Source organism: Ctenopharyngodon idella, chromosome 8, assembly GCF_019924925.1.
Source record: "Ctenopharyngodon idella isolate HZGC_01 chromosome 8, HZGC01, whole genome shotgun sequence".
NCBI lineage: Eukaryota > Metazoa > Chordata > Actinopteri > Cypriniformes > Xenocyprididae > Ctenopharyngodon > Ctenopharyngodon idella.
Genome location: NC_067227.1, coordinates 10,360,068 through 10,374,177, shown reverse-complemented (window position 1 = coordinate 10,374,177; position 14,110 = coordinate 10,360,068). Strand labels below are relative to the sequence as shown.

General features: G+C 38.7%; 1 protein-coding gene and 1 long non-coding RNA gene across 6 annotated transcripts in view; one reads left to right on the top strand and one right to left on the bottom strand.

Moving 5' to 3' along the window:
• mib2 (MIB E3 ubiquitin protein ligase 2) overlaps positions 1 to 14,110 on the bottom strand; it is a 72,048-nt gene that overhangs the window by 38,171 nt on the left and 19,767 nt on the right. For all 5 annotated transcript variants that reach the window (XM_051902461.1, XM_051902463.1, XM_051902460.1 and 2 more), the window contains exons 2-3: positions 8,162 to 8,545; positions 6,183 to 6,354 (exon numbers count right to left, since the gene is read on the bottom strand). In XM_051902461.1, the coding sequence (XP_051758421.1) occupies positions 6,183 to 6,354; positions 8,162 to 8,545 (556 nt within the window). The remainder of the gene's footprint in view (positions 1 to 6,182; positions 6,355 to 8,161; positions 8,546 to 14,110) is intronic.
• LOC127517195 (uncharacterized) lies at positions 529 to 14,100 on the top strand. Its single transcript, XR_007931207.1, has 3 exons — positions 529 to 1,727; positions 10,947 to 11,043; positions 12,937 to 14,100. It is a non-coding gene; the product is annotated as an uncharacterized LOC127517195 (long non-coding RNA).

The following is a 14,110-nucleotide window of genomic DNA, read 5'->3' as shown; positions in this document are numbered from 1 at the left end:
TTGTCAGTAACGGTGTTCAGCCTTACATTGTTCAAACCGGAGTCGACACTGATGGAGAGACTCAGGAAGAAGTTACAACTTTTAGAATGAAACTGGACGTTTCTGAATGGTTAGTGGATAAATTTATGTAGTTGCTGTGGAGTTGATTCAACTCATCCACTAGCATGTGCCGTCATGTTAATCTTTTGTGCGAAACCCGTATGGACGCCCACTATACAGTGTACCTGTTTGCCAAACAGAGCCATACACACCAGGCTAACGTTTATGATTGCTATCAAATGCTGTGAATGGTCTAATATTTTTTCTAATATATCGCTCGGACAGAAACGCTCCTTTTTTAGCAATCGAGCTTGCCAGGGTCAACTTCAGACTATCCAAGCTAACGAGACTCTAAATAGTGTTCAGTGCTCGTCTGTGCAGCCAACGACAGAACAGTTAGCATGCTTTGCTTGAACTTTTACCATGGTGTTAGAACTGGTACACCGTTGTCGCTTGCGAAAACAAAATGGCGGCGCCGTGGGTGGAAACATGCAGATTAAGGCACAGTAATATTATAATAAGATCCCTTCCTACGTCACATGGGAAGTGAAATCTGAGCGGCTCATTTTTTCACATGCTTGCAGAGAAAGGCTTACCAAAACCGGGGATCCGATTATAGCACTTAAACATGGAAAAAGTCAGATTTTCATGATATGTCCCCTTTAATGTTATCACAATGGACTAAAACTTTACTCACACAGGGTATAAACATCAATCAACTTAAAAGGCCAGTCATTTTTGGACCGGGAACACCAAATGAGGTAAAGGATATTCAGCACAGCACAAGGGTTAAATATGGGAGAGCCATATTTTGAGTTTTGATATTTGGGATTGGGACATTGAGCTAGTTTGGGGCCATTTTTGATTGGTCATTGGGCTAGTTTGGACCTGGCAGCCCTGGTCATGATGCCAAGAAGTATTTATTTGAATGAAAGATAGAACAAGTATCTCACAAAAAGAGGTTTGTTACATTTCAGATCATGAAACAACAGATCTAGAGTTGAAAATACCAGCAAAAGTATTGTCAAACGTCAGTGAAACGTGTTGATAGTTCAGGAGATGACCTACACCGGTGGTTCCTCCTCACCCACTAAAAATCAGTTGGTTACTGCAAAAAAACTGATTGAGAAAGCTGGTTCAGAGGAGTTCTCTAGCATCATTTGTTTGCACATAGCACTGTTTTGATCATTTGTTATCGACTGCAGTGACGTATCGCTATTTCAGCTGTTATTCTTCAGTGATGCTGCTCTGCTGTGTGTCAAACGGCAGTCAGAGATCAAGGTCAGTCTTCTTTTAGCCTGTTGACACAGAAACTTGAGTAATCCATTGCCACACGCAGCTACATCATGATCACACTACTGAAAACCACCATATGAAACACATTCTGTCAGCAATCTGTGCATTTGGTAACACTTTACAATAAGGTCTTATTTGTTAACATTAATGCATTAACTAACTCGAACTAACAATGAACAATATATTATCCTTTGTTAATAAAAAAAGTTCACATCCCAGCACCTGAAACAAGTGCATGGTTTATTTTAATGGTGTCCTGGATCATGTCGGAGTTTGTTCGGAGCATTTTGTTTTGTCAGGGAGGCACAGTGTAATAGAGAGATTGCAAAGAAACTTGTTGAAAGATGAAGCAGTCAGCAGTATTGGATCTGGCAGCAGCTGCATCACAAACCGTAAGTAAATGATTTCATAATGTTTTGTCTATAATGACAGTTTTATATGGATAATGTATTCAAAACACTTACTCACATGCAATAGCGAGCGGGCGTTGATAGTGTTTCCTATGAAGTGATGTTAGCCAATCAAAAGAGTGGCCGTTTACTGACAAGCCTTAAAGCCCTAAAAACTGATAATTTCAGACAGAGGGTGAGAATGAAGGTCAAAAATAATTGTTTTTCCGGGGTTTTCAGGGGTTTGATATGTGATGGACTTTGACCCTTAGGGTAGGGACACACCAAACCAATGCCAAAGAACTAGCACTGATAAAAGCCAACTGTGTTGTCACCTCGCGTTGCCTGCGTCGGGGCAAAAAAACTGCATGTGAAAACACAGAGAGAACTACAGCCAACCATCAGCCAGCACAAGTGTTCTGTGCCTTCGTGTAAGGAGACCGTGGTCTATTTTTTTCATATATATTCGTCTATATTCGTAATTCAGAAAGAGAGACCGGCACTGAAGGCTGCAGATACACAAACCTTAAACAAAGCAGCGCGTTCTTACCGTTTTGAATTTCATTCATGCTGATCACTTTCTATATTCCACTCGGCTCACGTTAATATTAAGCATTCACCCAGAAACACTCAGGTACATGACATAAAATTAGATCAGCCTTCTGTCTGTACCACCTTGACTTGTTTGCTCACTGTTTTGCTATTATTCTCTCGCTTCGACCCGTTCACTACACTGAACAGCCAATCAGAGATCGCCCAACGGCCCAATACCGATTCTACATGCCCAAAAAACCTGATGGTGTCAGACTAGAGCCAACGGTGCGGAACACACCTGGAAAACTTAGTCAGCCGATGCTTAAAAATGGTCCGACGTTGCCCGATGGCCGTTCGTCGGCTTGGTGTGCCCTTGGCTTTAAACTCATACCTCGGGTCTTTAGTTACCCCGAGACGTCATTCACCTCCCTCCCCCTCATTCATTGTTTACAGTTAGACATCAACTTTCTTAGTATTTCTCAATCTATAGTATTTCTCAAGAAAAAAAAAAAAATTTTTTATATATATATATATAAAAATAAAAGAATGTCTGTTTTCCAATTCATTTTTTGTAAAAAGTGTATAGGGTCGCTAGTGACCCGAGGAATGTAATAGAGTAAGTACAATCTCCAATGACTCAAAGCCTTTATTCCTCATGGTGGCGATGTCTGGTACACTATGATGACGTGATGTTTCACTCATAATTACTGCAGGCATAAAACTAAAGAATACACGAGTATCATCAGCAAAACTTGAAATGGCTCGGAGATTTACTGGAGAGCAAGTTCTGAACGCTATCAAATATTACTGTCACTGATGGTGGATCTGATGAAGAAGCTGTCAGTGATCAAAATATTGATTTTTAAAGAACGAAATGATAGATTTGAGATGGTTGAGATGGAGAATATGAGTCAGATGCTGAACGTACTGGAGAAATGAGCTCTGACAAGGACACTGATGATGGGAAAAAACATCTGCTCAAATTTAACCCTTCAAAGATCGAAAAGGTAACAAAATATGCTTTATTTTGTTCTTTTGTAATTGCTATTAAAATATCAGAAGAGTTTTATACTATTGCGGTAGTTTGAGATCCATCCGTGTTAGATATGGATCCAGGTCGCTAAAGACCTGAATATGTAATAATGATTGACGAAACATGAATTTAAGGGTTAAACTGCTCCAGACATTAATTATTCCTCAGATCATGTGTAAGGGGAAAGGTGTGCTGCTACTTTGCTAACTTTGACTAGTTCTGGGAGGAATAATATGTATTGTGGCGATTATATATGGGCCCTATTTTAACGATCTAAGCACATGGTCTAAAGCGCACGGTGCAAGTGCAAGTGCAAGTGTCCAAATCCACTTTTGCTAGTTTAACGACAGGAAAAGGGTTTGCCCGCCCGGCGCATGGTCTAAAAGGGCTGTACCTAGTCTCTTAATGAGTCATGGGTGTGTTTTGGCCGTAACATGCAATAAACCAATAGACCCTTTTCACGGACTGTGATGACGCGTTTTAATGGTCATCAATATCGTAAATATTATATTTATATTTTCATTTTTTTTTAAAATATGTATCTACATTTAGACCATCTACGGGACAAGCCGGATTCCACCAAAGTATTTTTATCTTTATGTACACAATAATAATCTTTTACATTGCAACCCTTTTATTTTTAATATTTGGCATGTTTGTGTGCTGCTGCGCGTCCCTGTGTGTGTAACAAGCAGAGTGTATGCACGCCTATAGGTGTATATTACTAACACGCTCTTTAAATAACAAAAAAAGTACTGCGGCACTGACTTTAGAGCAGGTTTTTGTTGGTCAATGGCGCAGTCGTTTTCAGTTCCTCAAAATAGCAACACGCCAACAATGCACCTGAACACACCTCGTTTTCAGACCAGAACGCCCATGGACGAACAGATGGGCGTGAGTGCATTTGCTATTTAAACAACGTGGAGCTGGATGTGAAAATGATTACTGCGTCAGGCTGAAACTAGCAAAAAACACTTGCATTGTGCCTGGTGTCGCACTGGACCAGGTGTATGATAGGGCCCAAAATGTCTATTGTCATGATGTATACGGCGGTACATAAATATATCCACGTACCACAGTATTACTTAAGGTTTTTGACACTTTTGAGTGATAAAGAAACATGCATGAATGAGAATACTAAAAGCAGGATGTGTATGATGTTATAGATTTATTAAGCACAATAAGGCAGGAAATAATTGACTCGCGCGGTCACTGACAGACAATCGATGTGTGCACAGCATGCAATCACAAGTTCAGTTCTCTTTTGTGGCTTATTGCACTTGAACGGTCAAATATACACACGATTATATTAAAACGCCCATCATGTGGAGTATTCATGTAAACACAGTCTGTTAGGTCTAGAGTGAAGTGATGTTGCTGTGAGAAAGACCCCATGACCTCTTTGCATTTGTGTTGAGGACTGGCGTACTGTAACAGGATCAGTCGCGTCTCCAGGGCTGCTTGTGTGTCCGTGTTTGACACGAGAAAGATTACAGACGACAACGTGACAGAAGCTAACTAGTCGCTGCCTTAGCCGATTAACAAGTTAGGCTGTTTTGTTCCTTGCCTTGGTAAACATATGGGAAGCCATATGCTGAACTGTGTCCACAGACACAAAAACACACGTTACCTCAGATTACACATGACTTCTGACAGAGAGCACTTTCATACATGATACGCTTCGAGCAGGAATATCACCCATCCATCTTCACGTTCAAACAATAAAATCTGTGTCTAATGTTTCATATTTATCTCATATTCATTAAAATATTCAGGAGTGGTGAGAGTTTGTCACAGCACAGCATGTGAGCTGTGAGGCTTCAAGTTTTATTCTGTGCTCCAGAAGCGCTGTATGAAGTGTGATCAGAGAGACGTTCTCCTGTAACACCAAATCCAATTCAAAAGACTAATCTCATATGCAGGCCTTTATCACAAATAAATCCTATTAACATCCTACCTGGAAAAACAAGGCCATCAGCAGTTCATATTTTCAGTTCATGTTTTCACCTATTAGTTTCTATGTTGCCTTTTTAGAAGCTTTTTATTCATATACTGTTGTGGGAAAAACTGTGATGAAACCATATGACCAGCCCTTTTTAAATGGAAGTGGAAGTTGTGCTTGTCTTTTCTTTCCAATTGTGTTGTATATCTGAGTGAAACTGCTTCTGGAACAAGAACAAACGTAGAGCGGAGCTTGATTTTGTCTGTGGGGAATTGATTGGATGGTTGTGGTTTGCTATTGGTGGATCTCATGTGAGTGACAGGTTGCCCCGTATGTGTGTATGTGTGCATCTGAATGAGTAATGGTCCAGAACACACACTCTCTCTCACACACACACACACACGCACACACATACTGAAAATGAACCAGTGTGTTTAAAAGTAAAACAGCAAAGCTCATATTTTTGTTAAAGCACTAAATCAGTTTGTTTCTAATGTCATTTCTGTGAGCGAAGTTAATCCACAGGCAGTTACATCATATCTATTACTGGTATCAATGAGCATCAATGGTCAATAATAGATATAAACAGCTTTGAGACATTCATAAGCGGTTTTAATCACTCATAAATTTATTCTGGTGTCGTACAGCTGCTGAACAGACTTCCATTACTGTACACGCGTTAGTTCTGACATATTGAGGGACATGTTATTAGGTCACATATGCTTGTAACATTCTCAAAAGTGTATTTCCCACAGAAATTCATCAGAAAATAAAACAGAGCTTCTGCTTACGAAAGTCTGGGGAGCTGATGTTTCATGTTTCTATGAGAACGAGAGCAGTGGGCTGACATTTAGACAGCGCTAGCAGGAACAGCGAGAGCTTTGTGGTTTAGTGGTGCAGAAGAGTGATGCGGACAGAAGACGGAGGGAGAGAAAGAGGAGAAACTCACGGTTGTGAATGCGCCGTCTCGTAGCGCTCGAAGGCGTGCGTCAGGTCGTGCTTGTTGTTCATGTAACACTGAGTGCACAGGTCGTAATCGAAACACACCTTACACTTCCAGCGCATTCCCATAATGCCGTGCTTCTTACAACTGTCACAAATGATATTTGAATGTCGGACACCTAAGAGGAAGAAAGGAAAAATGGAAGATCAGCACGTCTAATCCAAGAAAGGGTCGTCAGCATGTAATAACGTCATCAATTGGATTTTCAGTATTTAACTATAAAATAACAAAGTGTCACATTAGAATTTTTCACCATATATAGTAATTTTACCGTAGCATTTTTATAGTCTTTTAGTATTAAAATTATGATCATTTTTTACAGTGTAGAAGCCGGTCAGTGAGTCTCTAAACACGGTCGTGGCCCTTTAACGTTTGTTTGCATGTCTGTTTTCCTGAGGCTTTCCCTCCATTAATCAGAAACACATCATTTGAGGCAGATTTTAATGATGAGGCAAAAGCATCTCAGTTTAGATTTAAGTGTTTCCTTAAACACGAAGAAGGAACGAATCTTATATATAGGACTGCAATGCAATTTGATCTCACTCATCTGAGAGAAATATAATCACTTCAGAGATGTACAGAATTGTGGTTAAACTATTTAAGCCGATTTAAGCCTGCAGATCCACACGCGCACTACACACCGCCACCAGCTGAGGGAGTAAATGGCCGCTCATGTGCTCCTGTAACACCTGTTTTACTCTGGTAACGCACAATGACAGTAGCACTGAACAAAAAAGTATGACAGTTCATTTCCTTTCAATAAAACAACAATAACATTAGATTTGTTTTGTTATTTTATGTGTATATTACTCTATGACACAATAGGACAATAGTTTCAGATTTAGTCTAAAAAATATGAAGTGAACTAAAATAATAATTAATCACACTTTTCTAAATAGCTCAGTACATGTAATACAACTACAGTTTTCTACACAACAAAAGAAGTACCAAAGCAAGGGCATGGGAACAGGGGTGCTGCTTTTTTCTCAGGTTTATAAACACAACACAGTGAAGAGATACGATCATTTATATGATAAACTGATTTAATTCAGGCTTTTATTTACATGTAAACAAACAATGATGAACATGGAAGCTTGTGTGTGCATTATACGCTTGAACTCAAACGTGCTGCGTAACACGAGAATGAACCTCATTGGTTCTTGCCGAAGCTTCGGCTCATTCTCGTGTTACGCAACACGTTTGAGCTTCTATTTATGTTCAGTGATCAAAGTTTAAGTGTGAATAAAAAGCTTAATTCAGTCTGTTCATCATATAAAGCAACCGAGTCTCTTCAGAAAATGTGGACTAAACCACTCATTTCATATGGATTAACTTTTTGAAGTGTCAAAGTGGTAGTTGCATAGCTGTCAAAAGATTGACAGAAATCTCTGAGATTGCATTAAAATATCTTCATTTGTGTTTTGAAGATGAAGAAAGTCTTATAGGTTTGGAACAATGACAGAATTTTCATTTTTGGGTGAAAGTCCTTTAAAAAAAAAAATTTCACTAACCATGCATAAAAGTAATTTTCCAAAAATACAAACTTTTACATTCATGATACTCACATTTTACTGTAGCACAGTTTGAGCTGAATATAGTGTAATCAGACTTCAGCCATGAAAATGTTATAAGTAACAGAAATAAGCACATGTCAGCACAAATGTCAGGGCATGTCAAAACTTCTCCAGGGCCCAAAAAACACCTAAGACCCCAGAGGGTTAAAGTAAAAGGCATCAAAACAATTTATACCCATAAAAGTAGTAGTACTTAAGTACAGTAACAAAGGATTTGTACCTCTGGTACATGAATAAGGTAATCATTTATTCTATATATCAGAAGCCGCTCCATTCAAGCCGCTGCAAAAGCCATCATACTGTTTTAGCAAGGCTATCTTGCTTAACTGGAAGAGATTTTTTTGATCTCACCTATCTGTGCGTTGTCATACAGAAGCAGGTCGTATGCACCCTGGTAGCCGGTGCGGTAGTTCGTCCGAGTTCCGCTGTCCCACTGCACAACCACAGTTTTGTCAGGCGTGGTGGTGCTGCCCTGCCGGCCGATCTCCACCACCGTGCCAATGTGCCCCTCTCCTTCATCCTGGTTGCCCCACTTCCAGTCCACGCCGCGGACCACGCGCATGCCCACCTCCATGCTGCCGCGCGCCGGCTGGCTGCTGTGTCCTGCTTCACTATGCTTCCGGTGAGCTCGCGGGACGGGGGCCGCGGGGACGGCAGCGCTCGCTGCTTGGGGTCGAGGCGCTGGGAGCGGAAGGGATCCAAGTAGGGGAGTCTCTGGAGACAGATCAGGGGTGACTGAAACGACAAAGAAACCTCACCTTTACAAACCATTCACAAACACACATAAACCAGGAATTCCCTCCTGTTTCATGAGCTTATCAAGTCGAGTTTAATTTAATTGTGTAGCACTTTTCATACATGCTTTCAAAGCAGCTACAGAAAGTCATGCTGGTATGTCTATCTGCAATGACTGTGTGTGCTTACCATGTGCAAAAAACACAAATGGCTGAGAACTGATGCTAAGGTCAGATGATGTCCTAGGCCTAATATTAATACAAATTAAGCTTATATTTATATCGTTCTAGCTTCTAGCTACCTTTTCAGTGCAGCCCTTAGGAAATAACTGTACAATATATCTGGTTAACGTAATAACAGTGCTTAAATGTTATATGGAGTTACAATAATTTTAGGTTTCATCATGAATATTTAAAGCAGATAAAAAGCACCACGGTCCCCAACACTTTTTAAGACAAAATTACAGCAATGTCATTCAAGACATTTTAGAGATTTAAATGACAGTCGGTTTTGTTCTATTAATAGATTTAAATATTGGTCAGTTTTATTCTATTAAGAGATTTCAAGGTCAGTCCGTCTTGTTCAAATCGAGAGCAAGCAATTCTCAATAAGTATTCATGAAAATATAATCGGACGTCACAGGTGGAAAAACTGAATAGTGTACTGCTCAGGCACACGTCGGGAAAAAGTAAATAAGGGATTTAGACAAAAGTCGGATTTGTTTTAAACAAGAGTAAATAATTCTCAGAAAGATTCAGTGAAGATGCCAGGAGTGACATGACAAGATTCCAGTGATACTGAATGTGAAAATGTGGCAAAACAGCCATTTCTCCATTTATACAGTCATATACTGTAATATACTGTACCTTTTAACATTTTATCAGGCGCTTAGTTTCTATTGCTGCATTCGCACCATGTTGTAATTACTGTAATTATGAGATGACACCATCATGCATTTCAACGGCAACACTGTCAATGCCAAAATGAATCTGCAGTGGTCAGGTGGTTCTCAAAGTCTGAAACTTTCAGAAAATTACAAGTTTAAAAGTCATAATTACGGAATCTCGTAATTACGGTAATTCCGACATGTAGTGAATACACCTTATTTTTGAAGCATTGCTCCACGTAGCTCCACCCACAATGACATCTCATTGGTTTTATAATTCCTGGTCCACAAAACTGTATATTAAACATCAAATATGTTCTGATCGTCTGTCACTTTTTAGGTCAAAACGAATATTATCTTGCTCATGATGATGAGCACAACATTAACAGAAAATACTAAACATGAACTGGCCTGAGCATGGCATTGCTCTCATCCAGGTATCTGTAATGAACAGGGCTGGGGAAAAAGGCCTTTATTTGTTCAATGATAAATGCCAGGGTGAACAGTCTGATATTGCGTCTGAACTTTAAATACATGCCTTTTTTTAAAGGTTAAGATCCATCCCGCAGGCTGCAGGTGTCTAGTGCTGAATTTCTGCTGAGCTAGTTTACTATAGTAAGCATGGGAGTAAACGGTAGATGTTGTACGATGTGCACAGAGAGACTGTTGTGTAAACAACACACAATGTCATTTCTGAAACCACTAGTGTCACAAAGCTCAGTCAGTTCGTGTCAACTCAACCAGATGTCCTTGGCTAAAAATTCTGATTTTGATAATGTTTTTCTGGTGAAATAAATACATAAATGAAGAAGAAAACCTAAATATTAAATGTCATGGATGTACATTAACTATTTTGCATAGTAGGGTCAAAATGACAATTTTCACCTGAGATTTGGAGCATGAAAATGACTTTAGAAAGAAGGCAGCATCATTGATTTATTTTCACACAGAGATTGGTAGATCTATTAGTGAAATCTGTTGACTTTCCCAATCTTTGTTTCATTATATGCCAACAGTGACAGTTCAAAAATGGGGAAAAAGCACTTCTTGTTTTTTTGCCCAAAGTTTACATGCCTGTAACTCTAGAAGTATTAAAGATTTTTTAATATCATCTTAGATTCTGCTTCTTAACAAACGTTTCTTATGGTATCTTAATTTTTAAGGCTCTATATGGTTCATTTCCAGAGATATGGGGATCTCAATGTGGCTGCATGAGTAAACTGGTAAATTGTACACATTTTCAGTGGTCAAAAACCAAATGTGGGTCACTTTGCATACAGCTGATACTTTTTTCTTTTAAAGAGGAATATCTGAAGAACAAATAACATTGAAACTAGAAATGTATCTCATTTTTTTCTGTCAACACAATTGCATAGAACATACCTGTCCGAGTGCCAGAAATAGTATTTTTCCAAAGTTTGCATTCCTGTAACTCTAAAAGTATTCAAGATATCTTAATATTCTTCTAGATTCTCATTTTTAATAAACTTTTCTTTTGAAATCTTCATTTTTAAGGCCCTGTATGGTTCAGTCGCATAGATATCGGGATCCCAATGCGACTCCATGTTCAAGTTGTTGAAGATTACCCATTTGTAATGGTCGAAAACCAAATGTGAGTAACTTTTCAAACAGCTGATTACTTGTTGTGTTTAAATAAGAATGTCTTAAGAACAAATAATGTTGAAATTAGAAATGTAGCTTGTTTCCCTCTATCAAAACAGTTGTATACAACATACCTCTCTGAGGGCCAAAAATAAACTGAAATGGTCAAGTTGAGGCACATTAACTTGCTTTCAACATGTACAAGCTGTTGAACTCAGATGTTTACCTTTAATTAAATAAGCTAACATATGCCAGCTGTTTGCACCAAATACTCCCTTCAAACTCCGTCCTATAACTACAACAGACAAGGAGAAGAGCAGCAGATGTTGTGCCAACTTAGAGCCCATGCAGTGTCCGCCCTAGGCACTCAACCTGTTGGACAAATGAAAGGGAGTTTCAGACTGGCAGGATGAGCACTTCTGAACAGATGGACAAACTCTACAGTGCGTATGAAGCAGCATTCTCACTGAGCCTTGCACAGAAGCCCAAACAAACAGCTCAATGAACCCCGCTGGCCTTCACAGATACTGGTCAATGCACAGGAACTGAAGGGAAAGACTGGGGATGCACTGATATAGAGACTCTGACAAATACAAGAACTGAAATTACAGCTGTAAATCAATGCATGCTCATCATTATGAATATATGTCTATGAAGCTTTTGGCATTAAAAGGCAAAACTGTACAAATAAAACCACATTACCAAACAAAGGCATTGGGAATACTGAAGACTGCAACTAAAATGATATGCATTCTGTAATCAATGCAATGAATTATTATTATGCAATCAATGCATCACAATGCACCAATGCATTTGTACACCCCTACTATGCACTATTAAACAGCATATAAAAAGCATATCAATTATCATGCATTGCTAAAACTAAATCTTGAGACAATGCTCAGACTCTGATGTTGTGTGGTCACTAACGTCTCAGCACTCTGACTAAACGAAAATACAAAAACAGGAACTTCTCCCTTCCTATTAGACAACTTGCTCCATTCATGAGTTTACACCCTCCCTGAACCTGAAGTCGAATAAAGGTCAGTCTGGACGGACAGAGATCTACATTATTCACGCATCTGCAGTGTTGTCGCACTCAAGTCCGGACAAGACCAGAGTCCAAGTCCACATTTTCTGTGACTAGTTGAGACCAGCTCATTCAACTTAAAGTCTAGGCCAAGTCCAAATGACCAAGATAGCAGAAAAAGTAGTAACTGAGCAACTTGTTATTTTTCTTAATACACAAAACAATTTATTGTCCCTTATGCAATTTATCTCCTCCTCAAGAGTCTGTTCAGACGGGGTCCCTCAGGGTTCTATCCTTGGACCTCTACCTTTTAGTTTGTATCTAAATTATCTTTCTGAAGCTTGTCCAGCCATAAAAATCCAAATGTACGCAGATGAGACCATGATTTACACACATGGGAAAACTAGAGAACAGGTGGAGCTTAAAGTGGAAATGAAGCAGTCAGTCAAGTTAACATTAACATTATGACTCAGAAAATGAACCACAACCACAACGCCTGTTTGTCATTCCACAACATACAGAGACCGAAGCTGATGCAAACCGCAAAATAAATATTTCTTACCGTGACTCCACGTTTACCAATCAGGACTCCATATGTTGGATAATCTCCGAACGCTATCCCTAATCCCATCATCTTCCATACCATCATCTATTTTGATCCTTTTGCATCACGTGCAATAAAGTTTTACTGCTGGAGTCCTGACTTCTTTTCGCATATTTTTATCAGCCCGGAACAGCCTTGCAAACAGCACTGGACCCCTCTATCGGTCATCTACTCAGTGACAGATTTTATTACTAGTAACGACTGCAGCAACTAAGCAGAAAAATCCAAGACCAGAATCTAAACTATAATAATCTTCATTAATCCAACAGAGCCAACCAACCCTGTGACGTCACAGGCTGTACTACTGCAAGATGGCGGCGCCCTGGCTACAAAAGCTAAGAACAAAACATCTTTTTCTTTTAAATGGTTACATTTATCATGTTTGTTTTTGATTAGGGTGGAAATCAATTTACTTAAAAATGTTAACTTGACTGTTTCATTTCCACTTCAAGTTATCTTCTGCAATTACAAAAATCACCCAGTGCTGTCTAATGTTAAATGTCCATAAAACTGGGTGTATGTTTTTTACAAGTAAAAAGACATTTTAAAGTAAAAAGTTCAACATTTCAATGATATTTTAGTCAATGGCAATAAACTACAAATTGTCTCAGATTTTAAATACCTTGGAAGTATTTTAGTCTTATACCTGACATTTGAAAAGCAAGTTAAAATGTTCATGCAATGAAATTTAAAAATTTTTACATTTATACAGAATCAACTTTCAACAGTATTTTTGCATTAATTTCTCAAATGTTTAGAACAAATTGCCAACTAACATTTGAGCAAACATGGAAATATTATTCATTAAATCATACATTAAAGCAAACATGAGAATATGTTTAAAGAGGAGTCAAACGTGATCACTGAACAATCTTCAACTTAGTAATTTGTAATTAATATTATTATTTTGACAGTGCTACTTTGTTTTGTGCAATTGTATCATTTAATGTAATGTATACTTAAAAGTGTTGTGTTTTTGTACATATGTTATTTATTGATTAATGATTAATTATGCCATATGTTCCTGTGTTCTTGTCTTCCTGAAATTTAGTAGCCAATTCTGGGGCAGTCATAGACTATCCATTATCCCTGTTAAATAAACTATTAAATAATAATAAAAAAAATGTATGTAGCACTGTGAGTACTCGTGGCAACTGTTTAGCAGCTGTTTATGCCAGCTTAGGCTAACTGTTTGTTTTTCATTTTACACACACACACACACACACACACACACACACAGGACGGCACTTGCGATTGTCTGTCACAAATATATTGCAAGCAATAGGAAGAATACAAGCTGCTCTCCAAAGGCAATTTATAAAGAGACAATCAGCAATGAGAAATGCATTATACTATAATAAGAGTGACTGGCAGCATGCAAAGATGCAACTCATATAGCATAGATGGCATTCACTTCCATATAGGACAGATTGCGTTCATACC